The 21,778-nt window shown below is 28.9% G+C and overlaps 1 protein-coding gene across 1 annotated transcript in view; it reads right to left on the bottom strand.

The window, feature by feature from the left end:
• LOC101236630 (mucosa-associated lymphoid tissue lymphoma translocation protein 1) overlaps positions 1-21,376 on the bottom strand; it is an 85,223-nt gene extending 63,847 nt beyond the window's left edge. The window contains exons 1-2 of the mRNA XM_065806254.1: positions 21,229-21,376; positions 3,803-3,972 (exon numbers count right to left, since the gene is read on the bottom strand). Coding sequence (XP_065662326.1) covers positions 3,803-3,972; positions 21,229-21,287 — 229 coding nt within the window. The 5' untranslated portion in view covers positions 21,288-21,376. The remainder of the gene's footprint in view (positions 1-3,802; positions 3,973-21,228) is intronic.
• Between the last annotated feature and the right edge of the window lie 402 nt (positions 21,377-21,778).

Raw genomic sequence — 21,778 nt, forward strand, 5'->3', positions numbered from 1 at the left:
GTTTAATTTATAACAATAACATCAACAAGTTAACAACAAGATATTTATTTTCCTCAAAATTTACAACCATATAATTACAATAATATATTAATAATAATAACAATAATAATAGTGACAACAGTAATAATAACAATAATAATAACAATGATAATAAAAATGATAAGAATATCTATAGTATCATAAATAATAAAATCAAAATATAATTGTTAAGAATAAATATGAATAATTGATTGAGGAAGGAGTCACTCATGCAGAATCCTTATCAAAGGAGTGACACCAAATAATTATATTTATAATATTAATTTAAAAAAATATTAATAATAACTATAATAATAACTTTATTCATTAATGGATCAAAAGTAACAGCAAAAATAATAGTATTTATAATTATTGTAATAACAATAATAATAACAAAAACAGCAGAAGTGAAAGTAATAAATATTAATGACAAAAACAATAAAGTTTCTATAGAAATAGCAACAACAACAAAAAAAGAAAACTAAAAGTAGTTAATAATGATAAAAAATTAAAATCAAATTTTTTTCAGAATTTGTTTAAATATATTTTGTTTAAAATAAAGAAATTAAGATAAACTATTTTGAAATTTTAACTTTTCAAACTCATTCACAATGCACACAAGACTTCGATTCCATTCACTGATGCACTGATGTGTAATTGAATACTTACCATACCTCAAAGTTTTATAGAGAGGTACATTTAGTTTTCCATTATTGATGTTTCTAGTTAAATGTGAATGTATAAATCGAGTTTCAGTAAAGAAGGTTGCAATAGAGGAAGGTAAAAGTTTGTTGTTGTTTTGTAGCTTTTTACAATAACAACTCTTTAATTTAATGTATGTTTTGTCATCAGCATTAACGTATTAAATAGTTTTTTTTATGACTATTTATAAATAAATAAAATTAGCACAAATATTACAATATTTAAACTATTGTATTGTTTCAAATATAAATCTATTGTATAGTGGTTTCAAAATATTGTAAATGCATTTTTACTCTTACTTTTTTACTTTTACTTTTTTTAAGTTAAGTAAAAACAAAAAAAAATAAAAACATTAAAAAAAATAAAGTAAAAACAATTACTAAAAATTGTAATAGCATTAAATGCATTACTCGTTACACTATAACTAATATAACTTTAAATTATAACTTAAGCTGTAAATTATAACAGTAACTTACGCTATTTTAAATTCCGATAAATGAGATAATTATAACATAATATTTAAATATGAGAGATAATATGTTTAAAAAATAACAATTATGAACTAATGTACAAAAGATACAATTTTATACTAATGCATCCCACCCCCTCCCACCCATTACCGCTAAGCAGCTACAGGGATGAAGGGGCAAAAAAAATATTTTTTTTGTGATTAGATTTTTTGCGCTAATTCGAGCCCTAGGATATATGTGTTAGCCAGAAAAAAAATTCATACAGCGTTTTAGCGAAATTAGGAATTTAGGTGCGGCTAAAAAAAAAAAAAAGGTCTGCTGCAACAAAGAAGTGCTGCTAGATTGACTGAGGGTTTGGTTTGGACAGGCAGTCTATAAAATAATTAAAAAGTTTTTTTTAAGTTATTAAACTTTTTCCGGTCTTTTAAATAATTTCTTTTTTTTTTAATGTAAAGTTGAAACTTTATGGGAAAAATTAAAAACAACCAAACAAGAGTGTATATATAAGATATATCAATCTTTATGCAGCCATAGTCACAGACCCGGCCTCAGCTCCAACAAATATTAATCCCAGTTGTTTACTAACTGATTATTTGAAAATAGAAAAATATCATAGGTAATATATTTTTATCTGTTATTTAAGATCAACTCTATTTATTAAATAAAGTAACCTTAAATAAATAACCCAACATTTACTAAAAAACTCTGTTTATTAGTAAAGGTTGAGTTAAGTAAAACTGACACTGTTTATATCTTGAATTAAAAAAAATCGGAATGAACTAAAAGATAATATTTTTTTTGAATGCTAATTGAGTCTAGAACAAAAATTAATGAAGAAAAAATTAAATTTAATCAGTACATTAAAAATTCATAATTTTTATCCTGATGGGAGCCATGATATTTTGCTTTAGATGAGAAATATACTCTGTGATTTTCTTCCACTACTTTTTAAAGTGAGTACTTGAATTCGCTTACTTATAATTCTTATGAAACTTGAATTTAATAATAATGCTGATTTTAATAAAACTGACTGAAGTTCAGGACAATTTATGGGATTTAATGTTCTAGGTATAAAATTGACATTGTAAATATGACAACAAGGAGTAATGAAAAGATATCTCAAGAGTTCAGGCCAAAAAATTACATTATCACTGCTGTTGTTCCACTTTAGCAATAAGTTATTTTCAAGTCTTTTTGACAAATTTGGCTATTTATTGTGGAATTAGTGAGAAAACTTTTTGTGTTTAATTCACAATGATACTTTTTTTTTTCTTTCTTGAAAACCATTTCTTCAATATCTTCACTTCCAACAAGGTTGCAAGCAACCACTATTAGAGTTGGAAGTTATTGGAAGAGAAAAGATGAAATTTATAGAGCAAAATAATGATTGACAGACAACTTAAAAGATTGCAAATTATATGAAATAGGAAAGCAAGATGAAGGAAGCGAATTCCAATTAACTGACTTTTGAGAAAAAAACTAGATGAATAAAAATTTTTGGAGCACTTAGGAACAGTCACAGCATAAGGATGAGACTTAACTGAATGACGAGAGTAACACGAGAATGAATTTTAGTAGATGGCACAAAAAAAGCTAGCTCTTTAGAGCAGTGCCCATTATAGTATTTATAGAAAAGCGAAAGAGAAGCAACATTACGACAATGTGACAATGGTTGGAGGTTGGCTACAAGAGCAGGTCAAACTATGTTTACAATGCATTATTGCATCTTGTCTAAAAGAGAAAGAGCATCATTCTAAGATCCGCTCCAGATATGACAACAGTACTCCATACAAGGACGGATTCGAGATTTTGCAATTGATTTGATATATGGTTTTCAAGAAAGATCAGAGGTAAGAGTTAGAAGATGAAGGGTAGATGACTCATTAAGTACATTACCGTTTATAAATATTGGAGGATCTAGATTATTGCGATAACAATTAGCTGAAAAAAATTGAGTTTTATCTGAATTAAATTTCACCAGTCACTGAGATCCTTTTTAGGCTCAAATGCCCTCTTTTGGCTTGCTAAATAATAATTATTTTGGGGTAATGCTTTTAGTTTTTTGTTATTGTACAGACTTCAATATAACAATAACCAAAACACTTGTCTTCAGTTTATTGTTAATGTTCAAGTTGTTGCAGCTTCCAGGCTTTTTATTGTATTTATTTATTTGTATTAATTGCATTTAATGTATTTATTGTATTGTATTTATAAGCTATTTATTTTATCAAATACATACTTAAAGTTACAACACTTTTAGAAAAGTTTAATAATCAAAATTGTATCACACACTTGTTGCTGTTTTGTTGCCATTTTGAATAAAACTTTTCTAAAAAAATTATTTTAACTGAAATACTAATACATAGATAATTTTTTTTCTGCATGATAATATTTTGCAATTATAAGAAATAAAAGGTGTCAATTTTAACTCAACCTTAAAAAGTATTATCTATATGTTACCAGCACTGTGGATAAGTATTATCAATAAATTATCATTACTGCGGATAAAAGTAACTTGAATAATGTACAGTAAAATATCATATATTATAATAATAAATACATAAAAAAAATAAGCAAGAAAAAATAATTATATTTATTTAAGATGCAACAACCTGACCACCAATGCTCTAACAACGAAGCTGTGGGATCTTTTTGCATCTCCAACCAACGTACAACTTGAAAAGACTTTTTCATTTTTCCTGCCAAATTTCTGAAGTCCTTACCAATTAATGGAGGGTTTAATATAAAACTCAACTCTGCTAAAATATCTGCAGGTAAATCTCTAAACAAAAATTAAATCTGTAAAGATATCTGCAACTAAATCAGTAAAGAAACCTGAAAAAATACTTTTAAAGATATCTGCATATCTCTTAAGTTCAATTAAAAATAGATGTCATTAATGATACATAAGAAAAATCAACTTCACTTGATTGTTGTAATAAAATTTAGTTAAGCAATTTTTAACTAATTAAAATTTAAATTTGTTATTGCTTATGCCATAAAAACCAATAAGAAAATAAGTTTAAAATTATACCATAATATAATTTCAAGAATATTAAATGCGTTATTTTTATTTATAGCAAATAAGTAACTAAATAAATAATGGAACATAATTGCTTTTTTTTTTTTTTTTTTTTTTTATACATCTTCTCTTTCAACAAGGCTGCAAGCAGCCACTAATTAAAGTTGGAAGTTATTGAAAGAAAAAAATGAAGATTGTAGAGCAAGATAACGATTGACGAACGACTTAAAAGATTGCAAATTATATAAATCAGGAATGCAAGATGAAGGAAGCGAATTCCAAAGAGCTGATGTTTGAGGAAAAAAACTAGACGAACAAGCGTTTTTAGAGCACTTAGGAACAGTCACAGAAAAAGGATGACATTTAATTGAATGACGAGTAACACGAGAATGAATTTTAGTAGATGGCACAAGAGACGCTAGCTCTTTAGAGCAGTACCCATTATAGTATTTATAGAAAAGAGAAAAAGAAGCAACATTACGACGATGTGATAATGGTTGGAGGTTGGCTGCAAGAGCAGGTCCAACTATGTTTACAATGCATTTTTGCACCTTGTTTAAACGAGAAAGGGAATCATTAGAAGAACCGCCCCAGATATGGCAACAATATTCCATACAAGGCCGGATTTGAGATTTATAGAGATAGAGAATAGAATCCGAAGTAAGAAAGTGTCGAGCTCGATAAAGAGATGCAAGCTTAGCAGATGCTAATTTTGCAACTGATTTGATATATGGTTTCCAAGAAAGATTGGAAGTAAGAGTTAATCCTAGAAGATGAAGAGTAGGTGACTCATCGAGTACATCACCGTTTATAAATATAGGAAGATCTAAATTATTGCGATAACGATTGGCTGAAAAAAATTGAGTTTATCTGAATTAAAGTTAACCAGCCACTGTGAGCCCCATGCTGTAGCAGAAGTAAGATCTTTTTCAAGCTCAAATCCCCCCTCCAAGCAATCAGAGGGTGATGGTTTCTTATCATGACAAGAATAAATGGTAGTATCATCAGCAAACAATGCCACCTTAGATGTCAGAATATCTGGAAGATCATTAATGTAAATTAAAAAGAGTATAGGGCCAAGAATAGAACCTTGAGGAACCCCTGAAGTTACAGAATAAGAAGAAGAGTATTGTCCATCGAGGACAACTTTTATGCTACAATTGGGAAGGATGGATTCAATGATCTTAAAGATGTTGCCGGATACACCATAAGAAGAAAGCTTATGGAGAAGACCAGCATGCTAAACTTTATCAAAAGCATTTGAAATGTCTAATTTTGAAATTATTTTGATAAAAAAATGCTGCTAATATCGTGGTTTTTTTTTCCATCTTATGCACAATAAAATCTTTCAGTCAAAGCAGTTAGCAAGTCAGCGGAAGATTGAGCGGATTGATTGTCTGACAGTAATTTTATTTGACTCAAGATGGGATGTGAGAAATTTGTTTATCAAAGACTCAATGACCTTGCTAATAACAGAAAAAAGACTAATCAAATGATAATTGGAGGGGTCAGAATGTTTACCAGAGTTTTTAAAAATTGAAACAACAATCGCCATTTTTCAGCAAGAAGGAAAACAAGACTCAGTCAAGCACTTTTAAACAGTTTAGAGAGATTTAAAGAGAGTTCTGGAGAACAATTTTTCAAGACTGTGACAAGAATGTTGTCTGGACTACAAGTCGTAGAAGAGTTTAATCAAGATATGACTTTAGCAACGGAAGCTGGAGTGATTTGAATGTCTAAAAATGGGTTAACCCATTTATTCGAGAGTTTTGAATTAGAAGAAAAGTTTTTTGTAAATAGTTCAGCCTTGGGAAAGAAAATAAGATCAATCTTATGAATGAGAGATGAATGTTAGACTTACCTTTGTTAATGACTCTGTTGAAGATTTTCCTAAAGCCTCTAGAGCCTAACTTCTGAGGTAAGATACAAGATTTAGTGAACTGACAATAATGGAGCTTAGTATCTGACAGCACCTTTCTACATTGATTTCTTGCAATAATAAATAGCCTTTTGTACTTAAGAGAGTTAATGAAAAAAATGATGAAAAAAATGATTACGATTAGATATAGCAGCTGCACAAGAGGGTGAAAAACATGGAGTAGAATGAGGCTTGACTTGACAAGAAGGAATAAAAGCTTCCATACCTGCCTGGATCCAGAAGGCGCATTTACCAGTGGAGAGAGAAAAGAGATCAGCCCAAAGACAATCACAAAGAAAATTAGGAAAGGAATCCCAGTCAGCTTTAGGGTGGTAGTAAGTAGTGCAAGGATAGGGTAAGTCCGAAGAAGAAGTACAAGATAAAAGATTTATGAGATCATTGCATGACCGGATCCACCTAAAGGAGAAAAAGGAGAAATTGAACACAAGCTAAGATTAGAGACCAGACATAAATCAAGGAGTGACGGTAAATGATTAGCGTTGTCAGGAAAATGAGTCACAAGGTTAAATATCTGAGTAAGAGATTAAGAAATGCAGAAGTTATAGGCTTTAGAGCCAGCAGGGTCAGTAGCATTAAAGCCAAGCCATTCAGTGTGATAAACATTTAATAATGTCGTTATTGGTGACACAAGTCACCAATAACAACATTATTGTAACAACATTACAGAGGAGTAATAATAACAACATTACAGAAGGGTAAAGAGAGAGGCCATTGTCAATTTGATCAGAAATCACATTTAAAAGAGTGCAGTCTTGGAAAGAAGGAAAATGATAAAGAACAAAGAGAAAGGTGATAGATTGAAGAGGTGATAAGCGGAAGCTTATAAACAAATTCTCAAAGGATTCGAACCTTATTTTACAACAAATAGGTGAATTGATTTGTATGTATACTCCAAAGCCAAGCATGTGACTATCGGAGTCTTTGTGAATCAAAGGATGGTACCCATTTACTGAGATCTGAAAAGGAATAGCAGAATTTAAATTAGTCTCACTAAGAGCAAGCAAGACTGGTGAATTTTGCATGAGGTAAGATTTAACTAATGGAAGGTTGCTTCAAAAACCACGAATATTAGTAAAACAGTTATATATTAAAACAGTTATATATTAAAACAGTTAGGCGGTAGGGATGGTTTTTTATGTTTAATATTTTGGGTTACTTTTGGCATGTTTTAAGTTTAAACAGAACTTGACTCATTCATAGATAGAGCACGGCCTCCTAAGCAACAACCTATGCAATTTTCTCATTCCTTTTAATTAACAATATTTAGTATATAACTCATAATACAATTAATAAAACTAATTAATTAATTTTTCTATTAAACTAATAATAATAAGTCTAATTAATTTCAAATGAGAAATCTCATCAAATATGACATATAAGAAATCAACATCTTAGATGTTCAAGTGATGGTAAGTCCAATCAACTTCAGGACTTTGTAGCAAAATATGATTGACACCTTAGACTCTGAACTTCAAAAATTTTTTGACATTTTATAACTTAATATAAAATTATTTTTCTTATTTTATGAATGAAAAAAGAACCAACGCTATTTTATAAAGTTTCAATTATGACTACATGTTTTAATTACAGATTTGTCGCCTTGACAGTACAGACACTGTCAAGGAAATAAAAGGAAAATTCATTAAACAGTATATAATTACCAAACCTTATTAAAGTAACTGAAATTTACATAAAGGAAGCTCAGGTCTTGTAATAAAGCATCACACATTATATATATGGAATTTGCTTTTACTTACATGCAATGCCATTTTTTAACGAAAAAACTGTTTACTCTTTAAATATTTAAATTATTTTGATATTATTTACAAGACATTTATATTTTAAAATTTAATTTGGATTAAATTTTGCATTAACAACTGTACAAAGTACCAATTGCATCTTTTTAGTTAATTAGTTGCTAAGTGTAAAGCTGTATTATATAAAGTTCTGGTTTGGACCGTGATTAATAGTATTAGCAGCTTTTTTTGTCAATTTCACTCAAGCTTAAAATATCAGGCCTTGTTACGAGATTTTGCTGCGTAGCGAAAACGCGTAACGCATTTTTAAGTAACTCAACTCAGCAAATATATTTTGCATCGTTAGAAGTTATATAGCGTCACTAGCGTCTTTACAAGTACCGCATTGTAATTAAAGTTACTTTATCGACACGTTAAAAATCATACAATTATTTTCTTATGATTTTACATTTGGTTTTTGGTTATTTTATCAATTTTTAATAAATTTTTTCTTATTTTATTTTTGTGAACTCTTTTTAATAATGTTTTTAAACAATAGAGTTTTTTTTTATTTATCAGTTACCGATAACATATTAGTGATCATAATTTATTTTCATAAATTAAATGAACGTCATTAAAACTTTTCGTTATTAAATTAACAATAAACAAAATATGTTATTAATAAAATTTTTACATCAAAAAAATTGTGCATTTTTTAAACTATTATGACTAAAAATAATTTTTATATTTAAAAGGAATTTATATATTTCATTCCTAAGGATAAAACTTAAACACTTTATTTTTTTTAACTAATTTTAAATAAAAAAAAAAAATCTATTAGTTTACAATTGCGGTTAAATGCTTTTACTTACGACTTTATTTCTTCTGAATAAACATCACGTTAACGATAATCAAAAGATAATTTAAATATTCTAAAAGATATAAGTTTTTGCATAGCGCAAAACTGCTGAACGCGTAGGCAAATCGCCTTTTCGCAAGCAAAATGCGAGCTGCGTGACGCTTCTTAACAAGGCCTGATATATATATATATATATATATATGTATATATATATATATATATATATATATATATATATATATATATATATATATATATATATATATATATGTATATATATATATATATATATATATATATATATATATATATATATATATATATATATATACATATATATATATATACATTATTCTTATTTACTCACAAGGTTACTCTGCAAGCAACCTAATCAGCTGAGAGTTACTAGAAAATAAAGGACAGAGTTAAAGAGCAGGGAAACAGTTGACAGAAGACTTGAAAAATTGTAGGATGAGTTAGGAAAACATGAAGTTGAAAGTGAGTTTCAAAGCATTTTAAGAAGTGTGGGGGAAAAATTAGACATATAAAAGTTTTTAGAGCATGCAGGTACAGATACAGTAAAAGGATGAGACTTGAATGATTGACCATTCAAGCAAGCAAGTTTTCATTGATGGAACTAGAGATGATAGCTTCTTTAAGCGTCAACCATAGTAGTATCTGTCGAAAAAAGAAAGAGATGCAACCTTATGACAATGGTAGAGAGGCTCAAACTTAGCAGATAAAGCAGGTCCAACTACTTTAACAATGTGTTTTTAAACCATGTCTAAAAGAGTAAGAGCATCATTATAAGAACCAGCCCAAATATGACAAGGGAATTTCATACAGGGACGAAAAAGAGAATTTTAGTGGTAGAGAATGGAATTAGGAGTAAGATATCGGCAAACTCAACAAAAAGAACTTAACAGATGCTAACTTTGCAATCGATTTTAAATATGGTTTCCATGATAAGTCAGTAGTGTATGATAATCCAAGAAGACATAAGGAAGAGGACTCAGTGAGAGGATTTCCACTCATTAAAATAGAAATGTCGACAATATTACAATAGTAGTTTGCAGTAAATAATTTTGCAATCGATTTTATATATGGTTTCCATGATAAGTCGTAGTGAATGATAATCCAAGAAGACATAAGGAAGAGGACTCAGTGAGAGGATTTCCACTCATTAAAATAGAAATGTCGACAATATTACAATAGTAGTTTTGTTAGAGTTAAAATTCATAAGCCAATGCAAGCCCTTAGTTGTTACAGAAGTGAGACCAGATTCAAAATCAGCTACCTTTTTTTGTCGAAACAGGAATATAAAGTTGTCAGGAAATAAAGTTATTTTAGATGTAAGATTGTCAGAAAGGTCAGGAAGAATAATGTAGATAAGAAACAAAAGAGGACTAATGATAAAAATTAAGGTATCCCAGTCGTAAATTTCATGTAGTTTCATGTAGTAAATTGTATAATCATATTTCTATAAATAAATATTTCTTATAATAATACTATATGATATTGACCTAGATAAAAAAATTTGACACTTACACAAGCAAAAAATTTGACACTTACACAAGCAAAACTACTCTTTTACTAAATCTCTAAATCTTAAAATAAAATTTAAAAAATAATAAAAATAAAATAGTATTTTTGTTTAAATGATAAAACTTCTTAGTTTTTTATTTAGAAAGTATTTTATTAAATATGTTTAAACACTTGTACAATTTTCTTATGTTATAATTAATAAGAAAACAGACTTTGACACTGTAGCTTTCAAAACATAGTTTTATCATTATTTTAAATAGTTACTTTTTTTATAGAACTCTTGAATTAAAGAATTTCATTTTATAGAATTCTTGAAAAATCAATAGTTGCCTTTTCAGATGACTTTATGGCATCAAAGAATATTTTTAGTTGCCTTAGGCAAAATTTTGTCAACTGGTACCGTTGGGCGACCACGATAGAGTGTTAGCCAGCCTGATGGCATATATACATATATAATATATATATATATATATATATATATATATATATATATATATATATATATATATAATATATATATATATATATATAATATATATAGATATAATATATTATATATACATATATATAAATATATATATATATATATATATATATATATATATATATATATATATATATATATATATATACACACACACATATAAAACTATATATAAGTATACAACTATAAATGCATGGTAATATAAGCTGTCTGACGTTATACTAAAGTACCCTGCTGCTGGGGGTTTCATTATATACATCAACTATCTTATAGCTTGCTGCTGGTACGAGTGGCGCTACATTGATGAAGGATTTGGGCAGGGCCAGCAAACTTTACTTTCATTATTCTTAATTTTTTTCTTAAAATTTTTCTTTCTAAACTTTAATTCTTCTTTTTCTGAAAAATGCTTCAAAGGTAAAATGCTTTAAAGGTAAAAGCAATTACTGATCATATACTCTTATTGAAACAAATATCAATTTTTGACTTTAAGATGCTGTTGAAGAAAAAATCTTCAACAGTGTCATTAACATAGGTAGGTCTAGCATTCCATATTTCATTAACAGGACTGATTTTATTATCTTTCCCAAGAATAAGGCAGAACTATTTGCAAAAAACTTTTCTTCTAAGTCAACTCTTGAATCTTCCAGGCATACTCTTCCTTCCGTTCCAATTAAACAGGTTCACCCATTGTTAGACATTCAAATTATTCCAGCTTCTAATGCTAAAGTCATGCGGGTAGTTCTATGTCAAAATATCCAGGCCATGTCACCATACATCTCAGATTGCTGATTTTTATGCAGTTTTTATGCAGTTAGTAAAATTGACATCGAGCCTTGACATCTACTATTGTTGTTTGACTGAAGGCCGATTTATAATACTGGGTAAATCCATGTCAATTGACCCAGGCCATGCCACCATACATCTATACCTGTTTTTAATGCCCAAGAAACCTATGTGGCCTTAATAATATCAAAATTTTACATATCATCGCATGATTCTATATTTATTGATCTTTCAGAAAATATAAGAATTTTGATCTGAAAGAATATGGACCTGTATATATATGGAGAACAGGGCACGGTCCTCACTTTTTTGTAACAGAATATTGCAACTGATCTTTTACTACCTTCCAGACACACTGAAGCTCTAAAAATTTCACATTTGTGTAATCCTGATCAACATGTGTTAAAATTGTTGCCAGGGCAGACTACCAGAGGGTTCACGGGATTGGGGCACCAGGGGGCATGCCCTACTTATTTTCTCTAAAATTATTTTTTTTTTGATTTTAATACTGTAAAGATAACTTTGAAAATAGTGTCTTCAAATTTTTTTTGATTTATACTTGTTATGTTTTATTTAATTAGCTACAAACTAAAATACAAAAAAATAAGTCATGATTGTGTTAAGATTTGCTTAGATACATTAACGATCGAAGTATACATACGTACAGTTGTTGTTACAGGTCCATCAATGATATAAATTGTGTTGGTAATTAAAACCTAACACTTATCTGCTCCAGACAAAGTGTAAAAAACTACAGAAAGATTTGTTAAAAGAGCCATGCGGGTACATAAATACTGCCATAACATCTTCAACAGATGAGAAAATTTTAACAATCTGTCATCATCATGAAAAGATTTTAATATGATTATTTTTCAGATATTTCATTTATCAATCCAATGAAACGTATCATATTAACACAGAATAAGCTCACTAAATTTAAATGTATTGACGTTAATTTGTTGATTAGTTTGAGAACTTTAAATAAAAAGAAAAAATGCTTATTATATTAACATCTTCACTAGTTCGTTTAATACTAATAGCATTTATAGATTTTGGGTTAAATTGATGATAGTTCACAGTTCTAGGAATTGTTCTACTTTTTAAATCATTTTATGATGATGGCAGATTGTTATTAATTCTCAGAGTTGCTTAAGTCTCATGGATTCAATCATTTTTCCCAATGAAGTAGGTTATCTTAGGCTATTTTTATAAAAAAGATGGTTTGGGTTTCTTGAAGAATAATTTAGATATGTAATTTTGAAGCTTATAAAAAAAATTCCTTATTTGGACTCTTTATCATAGATTTTTTAGCAATTATTTATGTGTAAATAATTTAAGCTTTAGTGGAAGAAACTGATGCTGAATCTTAAAAAATGGTCAGGTAAAGTAGAAAAGAAAAAAACTTAATTCAAAATGTTTGATAACTTTTTTTATTTCTAAATGGTCAAAAATTACTTTACCATAAAATGGGGTAACATTTTCTCATATTCCTGGAGTTTCCTGATTCTTATGGATTCAGTTGTGATCTTTTTAATTAATCTAATCTAACACAGTGCTACAATCCATTTAATACTCATAACAAAGTAATAAAAAGTTTTTATAGTTATCACAACTTTTAGTTTTGTGAAAGTGTTGTAAGTTACAATTATGAAATTCTTAGCAGCCAAATCCTATTTTAGCTATATTTAACCTTACTTTTAGCTGACTTCTGAAAGTGCACTATTAAATGCCACACAACTTTAAACTTTAAATGGTTTTATTAACATTTTATACATATTAAAAAAGTTCTTCCCTTTTTTTTTAGGCAGTCTTTGTGAAATCAACTTTGATACATTAAAAACTTTGTCCACAATGCAGACATAAATTAGCATTAAGGAAAGTATAAATATAGAAAAAGAAATTATACTGGAATCAACAAGATCATTACTCAACAGTACTTTGTGTGAACTTCAAGTATCTCCTCTAAAAGTTTATTTACTCAAAACCTCTCATTTAGAAAGAGAAAGATAAAGCAAGTTGAAGAAGCAGTTATTAAGAAACTCGCTCCGGATGTAATTAAATCCGAACTTACACCAAACAACAATTCATCCAATAAGAAAGTTTAGATTGCCAGCTTTGGTTTGAATTTCCTTTAGAACTCCAAAGAAAATTCAAACTAAAGCTGGCGATCTAAAATTCCTTGTTAAATGCATGAAAAAAAAAGTTTAAGCTTCTAACAAAAGGCAGCAACTTCAAATTTTTAAATTGACCCGAATATCTTGGTCTATCAGAAAAGCAGCAAATGAGTTTTTAGTATCCAAACACAAAATTCAAAATGCAAAGTTTTTACGCAACCAAAAAGGCATCATAGCATACCCTGATGTGGTTGTAAAGCTATGTATACCCTGATGTGGTTGTAATATGTATACCCTGATGTGGTTGTAAAGCTTTTTTACTGTGACAATAAGTATTCAAGGCAAATGCCAAGTAAAAAAGACTGTCTAAGTGTTGGGAAAATAAAATTGGATTTTCTAAATCATAAAATTGGATTTTCTAAATTTTGCAGTCTTCAACCTTAATGATGCATTCTTGCTGGTTCAAAAGGTACACATTCTGTTTGTGTGTGTACAATACACCAAAATGTTAAATTAATGTTGAGTGCTGTAGGCCTTGAAACATCTTATCATAAAATCATTGAAAAATTTGTTTGCAGAAGAAAATCAAAAGTTTGCATGATTCACCAATGCAATAGTTGCCCTGGGTGACAAGCTGCTCATTATTATTTCCAGCACCATCTCACACAAAATGATAATCCAAAACAGCAGTGACAGTGGCAGTGATGAAAATGAACAGTCAGTGGATTTCAAACAGTGGATAACGACAGATAGAACTGAACTATAAACAATAAAACTTCCATTAAATGAATTCCGTGTGAAAAACTTGATAAAATTACTTTTATTTTTCATTTATAAATTCATTTATAGCAAAATCTAATGCATCTCAAAGAAACAATTAGTACTGATGAGGCTATTGTAATGGCAGATTTTGCAGAGAATTACACTTTTGTAGTACAGGACAAGATACAGAGTAACCATTGGAGCAAGAGTCAATGTTCTTTTCATTCAGTTGTCAACTACTACAAAAAAGTGAAATCGGAAATATCTTCTTTTTGTGTAATTTCAGATGATTTGAATCGTGATGTTGAATTTATCAATGAAGTTATGCATAAAACCATTAACTATATAAAAACTCATCTTTGTTCCACGATTACAAAAATTCATTATTTTTCTTATGGCTATGCAGGGCAGTATAAAAACACAATGTTCAAGATTTTTTTGTTTGTTGCATTTGGAATTTCTTTGCAACAAGCCATAGCAAATCCATGCAATGGAATAGGTGGCACTGTTATAAGGCTTGTTCCAACTACTTGCTTGCAGAGTCTAACCACAGGTCAAATACTGTCTTCTCAAGCAATGTTTGAATACTGTAAAAAATCAATGAGTGGGATTGTGTTTGTGTAAGTCGCTACTGAAAAAATGGAGATAATAAGAAACAAACTTAATGATAGACTTTTAATAGCAACCACTATTCCGGGGCAAGAAGTTTTCATCATTTTATACCTTCTCATTTAATTAACAAATATGAAGAATTTTACTAACTTGGTATGGTTGCTGAAGTTGATAAAGATGTTGATCAAGTTGATGATGATTTTATGGTAAAGTTTATGCATCCACATTATTCGAGTTGATCGTAGTACTGGCCAAAGCGGTATGATAATTGCTGGGTGCCAAGAACGAATGTCATTTCTCTTATTAAAACATTTGAAAAAATTTGAACAGCTTTGATCTTGTCGGGGAAAGTTTATTAATATTTTACTTTTATTATTTAAATGATATCAACTTCAATTTAGTAATATTTGGTTAATCTATTTCATTTTTATTTTTAAGCTTTTTTTAACCTTTAGACTCTGCTCAATTTTTTAGGTTTGACCACTAAGCATGCAGTATTTTTAACCTTGAAGTAAAGTTTTTCTGAAAGGCAAAAGAGTATATTTAAATAGCTTATGTAGGTTGACACCATACCTATCATAAAGTTTTATACAGTGTTAGTCTAAAAAACTTTTTTTTTTTAAAGAAAAATTTTATGTTGAACTTTTTTCAATAATCGATTTTAAATCAAGACTTTCCTTGGTGGAAAGCAAGAGCTTAAACTCTTGCTTTCCACCAAGGAAAGTCTTGGCTAAATTCTCAAAAGGGTAGTAGTAAAAGCTTGTCATTACATACAGATCATTAAATAATGATGTAATTGATGAATCATAGCATTATTACTGATAGAAAACATAATTTATTTAAGTGAAATGCCTATTGATTTTTTTAGTTGAAAAAGAAACTAAACACAGCTTGTTTAAAAAAAGGGAGGTTAAACAAAAAAACCATGCTTTTTTTTCAACCATGCTGTCAACCAAAACTCATCCAAATCGCCATTTAGCTAAGTCTCATTATTTTCTGTATATGTCCCTGAATGCTTTAAAAACTTTTACTCTAATTTCTTTCCTGCACTTCAACTCTTTGGAACTCTCTCTCATCTTCTTGTTTTCCTGACTCATACAACCTACAACTTTTTAATTCTTCTGTCAACTGTTTCCTTACTCTTTAACTCGATTCTTTGTTTTCTACTCACTCCCAACTGAATAGTGGTTGCTCACAGCCTTTATGGGAGTGAATCAAAATGCAAAAAAATTAAAGAAATTAATTAAAAAAGTCTTTTAATTAAATATCAATATCTTTTTTTAAACATAATAGTAATCATAAAAACCTTGGTAATTTGTTGGTAATTTAAATGATAATATACTTTATAACTTGCTGGCTTTAGTAAAAAGTAGTGGTGTAGTGGTAGAGTGTTGGCCTCTCATTCAAAAGAGCATTGACTTCTCATTCAAAAGGGAGAAGTTATAAGTTTGAACTCCACTACATTTTTGGTAGTACCGCACTTGTTGTTGTTGTTCTGAGCAAGGGCCTTGTTTGTCAAGATTCGTGTTTCAGAGTTAAAGAGTTGAGAGAGGGTTGTAACGTCGTAACCACAAAAATTAAACTCCTTAACTGTAGTGGCCTGCTTGGCCTTAGGGACTTAGGGAGGTAAATAACCTCTATAAGGTGCATAGATATCATCTACAAGAATATTTACAGGCTATACAATGGTTTATAATTGTGATGAAGGTGGCATACCTGAAATTGCTGGAGCTAATTTTAAAACATTCAGGCTATAAATAACCGGTTAATGTTCCGGTTCAAACATTATTAACAAAATATGTAGCCACAACTTAATTGGGCCTCACCAATTTTAAACTCTAAACCGCTTTTGAGCTGGAGTTCTAACATTGTGTAGAAAAAGTAAACTAGTCAACTGCTGTGAAGAGTTTTTTTTTTTCTTTTTTTTTTTTTTTTTTTTGTTATTCACCTCCTCAAGGTTAAGAAGGCCACTACAGATGAGGAGGCTACTTAATAGTGGTTATAACCCTCTCTCAACTCTATAAATCCGGAACACGAACCTCGACGAACAAGGCTGCTGCGCGGAGAAACAAGTTGAGTACGGTACTACCAGGGATGTGGTGGGGATCGAACTCAGAACCTCTCGCTTATGAAGCGAGCCCTTTACCACTACCGCATTCAGGTTATCCGCGATGATTTCTTCCGATTCTCTGATAGACAAGTCAGCTACAATGGAAGCAGGACGGACGCCCGACATGTGTCTCGGCAATCTATTGATTTCTACCGAAACTCCTCGTCCTTCATCTGAGACTCTTCCTCTGTTCCATTCGCTCGTGCATTTTGAGTCAGGTGGATTTACAAATACTTCTTGTCCTTGTGTATAGTTGTGGAGAACTTCCACGTTAGTTTTGGCAGAAATTGTGTGTGGTTTCCACTCGTAAGAAAATATAGCTTTGTAGGGGAACGATGTTTCCTCGCCATTTTTTCTGGGAGCTATGTTATACCAATATACCATTTTTAACGGGTCTTTGCCACTTCTGGCTGCCATGCGCTTGATTGTGCGATGATGACGTTCAACAATTCCATTTCCAGATGGCCTGTAAGCGCAACGAAACAGGATGGACACTCCCCATTCTGCGCATAATTCACCAACGAGTTTTGAGCGAAAAGTCTTGCTGTTGTCAAGTAGAACTTGCCACGGAGGTCCTCTTTCTAGGAATATTTCTTCTAAATGGAAGCACACTGTTATTTCTTTCTCGTTCTGTAGCCTTCTCCAAATTGCAAACTTGCTCCTTTTTCCACAGTCAATAATAGACAAATAAATCTCTGATTTGTAGTGGGTTATGTCAAAAGCCAAACGATGCCAGCTCTTTCAACCATTCTTTACATTTTTCTGCCTCAGATCCAAATTCAGAATACTCAGGAGGTAAGCCACATATACCACAATATTCAACTTCTAATGGGTAATCCTCCATTTATTTAAAATTATTACACAGGGACTAAAAAGTTTCAGTATGTGTTTTTTTCCATGTCCTTGAGGAACCTGCCTTGGACTGATGGCAACAGGATTCACGCAACTAACAAAACATGATTCTTTACAATGCAAAATTACCAAACTTCTTGATTTTTCAGCGATCTGGTACAGCGACATTGTTGATATTGAGCATGCGGTTTGCAGCTGTTTTCTTGCTTCGTCAGGTAACCCGAGAATGAATGCACACCTTATCCGCTCTTCGCTTACGTGAGATGATATTAGCTTGCTCAGCCTTGTTAATTCTGCAAGATATACATCAACAGACTCGTTCTCTTTAAGACGGCGATTTACGAATTCTTCGTATACTGTTAGCAGAGAAGCAGAGAAGGCAGTAGTCAGTGCATTTTTCACTTCGTTGTAGTCTTCTTTTATTTCATCACTAAAACCTTGATAAACCTTGTTTTTATCAGCACATTTCAAGACTTACTAACAGGTCTACAACTTGTATGTTATATCACGTTATCTCATGCATTTTAAACAGGTTATCAATAATGAGGTTTTTTTGAAAAACCTAAAGTTGTCAATCTCCTCTCCTGTCTAGTAAAGGTGTGCAATCTGCTTCTATCATAGTGTGACTCTTTTAATCTAAAATGAACTCTAACACCATAAAACCTAAACTGAAACAGATTTCTCTACCAAAAAATGGCTACTTCATCAAATTATTGAACAAAACTTAATAATACTTTATGGCAAGTGACAGTACGGCATGGCATTATAGGGGAAAAGAAAATAATTACCACAAATCACAACACTTTTACAAATCCTTCACCTTCTGAACAAAATACCGACTCCCAACCCTTAGTGCAAATCAAGTCTGACAAAAAAAAGTGGTTTGTTGCCCCATAGTCAACACAGGTCACAGTGAGGTCACAGTTTACAACTCTATGTATATACAATTTTAAATATTTTTCGAAACATAACATATAAAAAAATTAAAATGCTCTAATTACCAATATTATTTTGAAACATTTTTTTTTTAATCTTCCAAATAACCACCATGAAAGTCTTTTTTTGCTTATTAAAATATTTTTTATGTGGTTTACATTTTTTTATACTGCAATAAACATAGAACTGAATCAAAAATTAAACTTATGCAGGAATAATTAAAAATTCTAAACAAGAACCTGAGCTAAAATTAAAACTGGTTTATTTGAGCTACACTGCAACTAAAATTTTTACAACAAAATATCTTATATATATATTTTTACAACAAAATATCTTATATATATTTTTACAACAAAATATCTTATATATAATAAAAAGATATTATTTCTCTTAACTTAGCATAGTTTTTATAATATTTAATTTAATAAAAACTAGGCTAAGATTAAAGAAATAAAAACTTCATTTTTTGAAGAAAGTTTAAATTTTACACTATTTTAGTTTTAAAATTATTTTAATTTGTACAACTTACTAATTAAGAATAAGTAATAAAGAAGTTAATAAAAGAAATAACTTTTTATTAATAACTTAATTAAGTTTTATCCTAAAAAAACTTTTGCATCATACTTTTTTGTATTTTCATATTATTTTAAACTAATGTGTTAGTTAATAACAGCTTATTTTATTAATCCTACTCTTCTTCAACTTTATTTTTTTATAATTCAAACTTTATAATTATAATTTTATAACTCAGTTCATTTTTTAATTTATAATTTTATAATTCAAGTAATTTAAAGCAAGCAAGACTAACTAATAAAAGGAAAACTCTACTACATGGGTAAATTTATTCTTTTAAAAAAAGATAAAATTTTCATACTTGCTAAATTTTGTTGTTATACAAATGTTTGCTTTGAAAAATAAACACATGCATTCATTAATCAAACCAGATATTTTTCCAACAACAAAAGCATAATGACAAAGAGACAAAACAGTTGAAATATTTGTTAATATTTCAATAAATTGTTTTGGTAAGTACAAATAACTCTAATGTTATTTTTTTAAATTTATTTACAATAGCAACACAAAATGTCTTGGGACTTGGCAATCTTTTTAAAGTATATAAAAAACATTTAGGATGCAAAACATAACTTTAGAGAAAAAAAAAGTGCATCTTTTAATAACAACCTTATTCCCCATTTAACATTTAACAGTTGCTCCTCCACATTTTTTCTGCTTGGGATATAATGCCTTGAGGTGAAGCAATTACTGTGAAAATTATTTAAACTAACATAGTCAAAACCTTCTTCTATAATATAATAACATAAATCATAATTCATCAAATGTTGTAACAAACTATTTTATTAAGTTAAACTTCTTGATAATTTTTTAACAGAATTTTCTTTTAACTAGTTAACAAATATTAGTTGATGGTCTTTTGATGGTTAGATAAATTTTTGAAAAAATTTTTAAACATTTTAAAATAATATAACTTAATTACAAGAAGTTGAAAACTGAAAAACTTTAAAAAATTTAAGTATAATACTTTGCACACTACTAATTACTTGTTATCAATTACAAATTGCTTTATTATCACTTTATTAAATTTTTTTATTTATTATTTTATTAATTCTATTTGTAAAAAAAAATATATTAAATGCTTAAACTTAAATTACTTTTTTAAATTTTAAATTATATAAATTTTAAATAATAAGATTTGTATTTATGTTCAATTTTTTTTTAGTATTAGTATTGCTGCATCTGCTAATAGATTTTAGGCAAGACTTGCTTAAAATCTATTAACTTATTCTGCATTGAAGACATTATTTAGCTAGCTATTTCATAAATTTTAAAATAAAATGTTCTTAAAACAAGCTTATCGAGTTATAATGAACTTTATTCGAGTTAAAACTCATCAGTTATAGCAAGTCTGAACTTGTCACAGAGGAACAATAATGTTCAATTTTAATTATTACTTAAATGCTTACTAAATGTAATAAAATGTAATAAAATTACAATTTTTGTTTAAATTTTAAAACTAAAAATTGCTATCTATTATTATAAACTATTGCAAATTTTGTCATGTTGTAGTATATAATTTGCTATATAAAAAATGTTGCAGCATTTTACTGATTGTTTTATAAAAACAGTTTTAACGTTATCCACACTTTCGTAATTTTTAAAACTATTTATACACAATATGTTCACAATCTATAAGCAATATAAATGCAAACATTAAAAGTTATTAATGAAGTTACAGTTATTTATATAAAATTTTTAAAAAAATTACTTTGCATCGGTGCATCTTATCTCTTGCTTGAGACTGTCATTTAGATCTACCATCTGCATTTTGCAAGATAAATAAATAAATTGCTACCATCAACTTTATATTGCTTTCGAACTTATATGAATTTCTTTTATGTGAATGAACTAAAAACGAAAAACTTAAGTTAAAAACTATCAAAAGTACAACCGATTCTCTTATTTATTATCTTATTTCTCTTATTTGCCATAAACAATATAAGTACATGCACATACTCATGTACTCACATACATATATATGGTGCACATGTACATCAACAAAATGTTATGATTTTTATGTTTTTAATTACATATGTAATTTATATTTTTAATTACATATGTAATAAGAAATCTGAAAATTGTAACTTTTCAAAGTATTTTACTTTTTAAATTTACTCAATACAACCATTTTAAAAAAATCTAACATTTTTATTAATAACTTTTATTAATTTTTATTAATAACAATTTGCTATATACAATTAACATCTTCTTGTTATTATTTTAAAATGAATAAAAGTGTTGATTTAAAAATAGATTTA

The sequence above is a fragment of the Hydra vulgaris genome, chromosome 09 (assembly GCF_038396675.1).
Source record: "Hydra vulgaris chromosome 09, alternate assembly HydraT2T_AEP".
NCBI lineage: Eukaryota > Metazoa > Cnidaria > Hydrozoa > Anthoathecata > Hydridae > Hydra > Hydra vulgaris.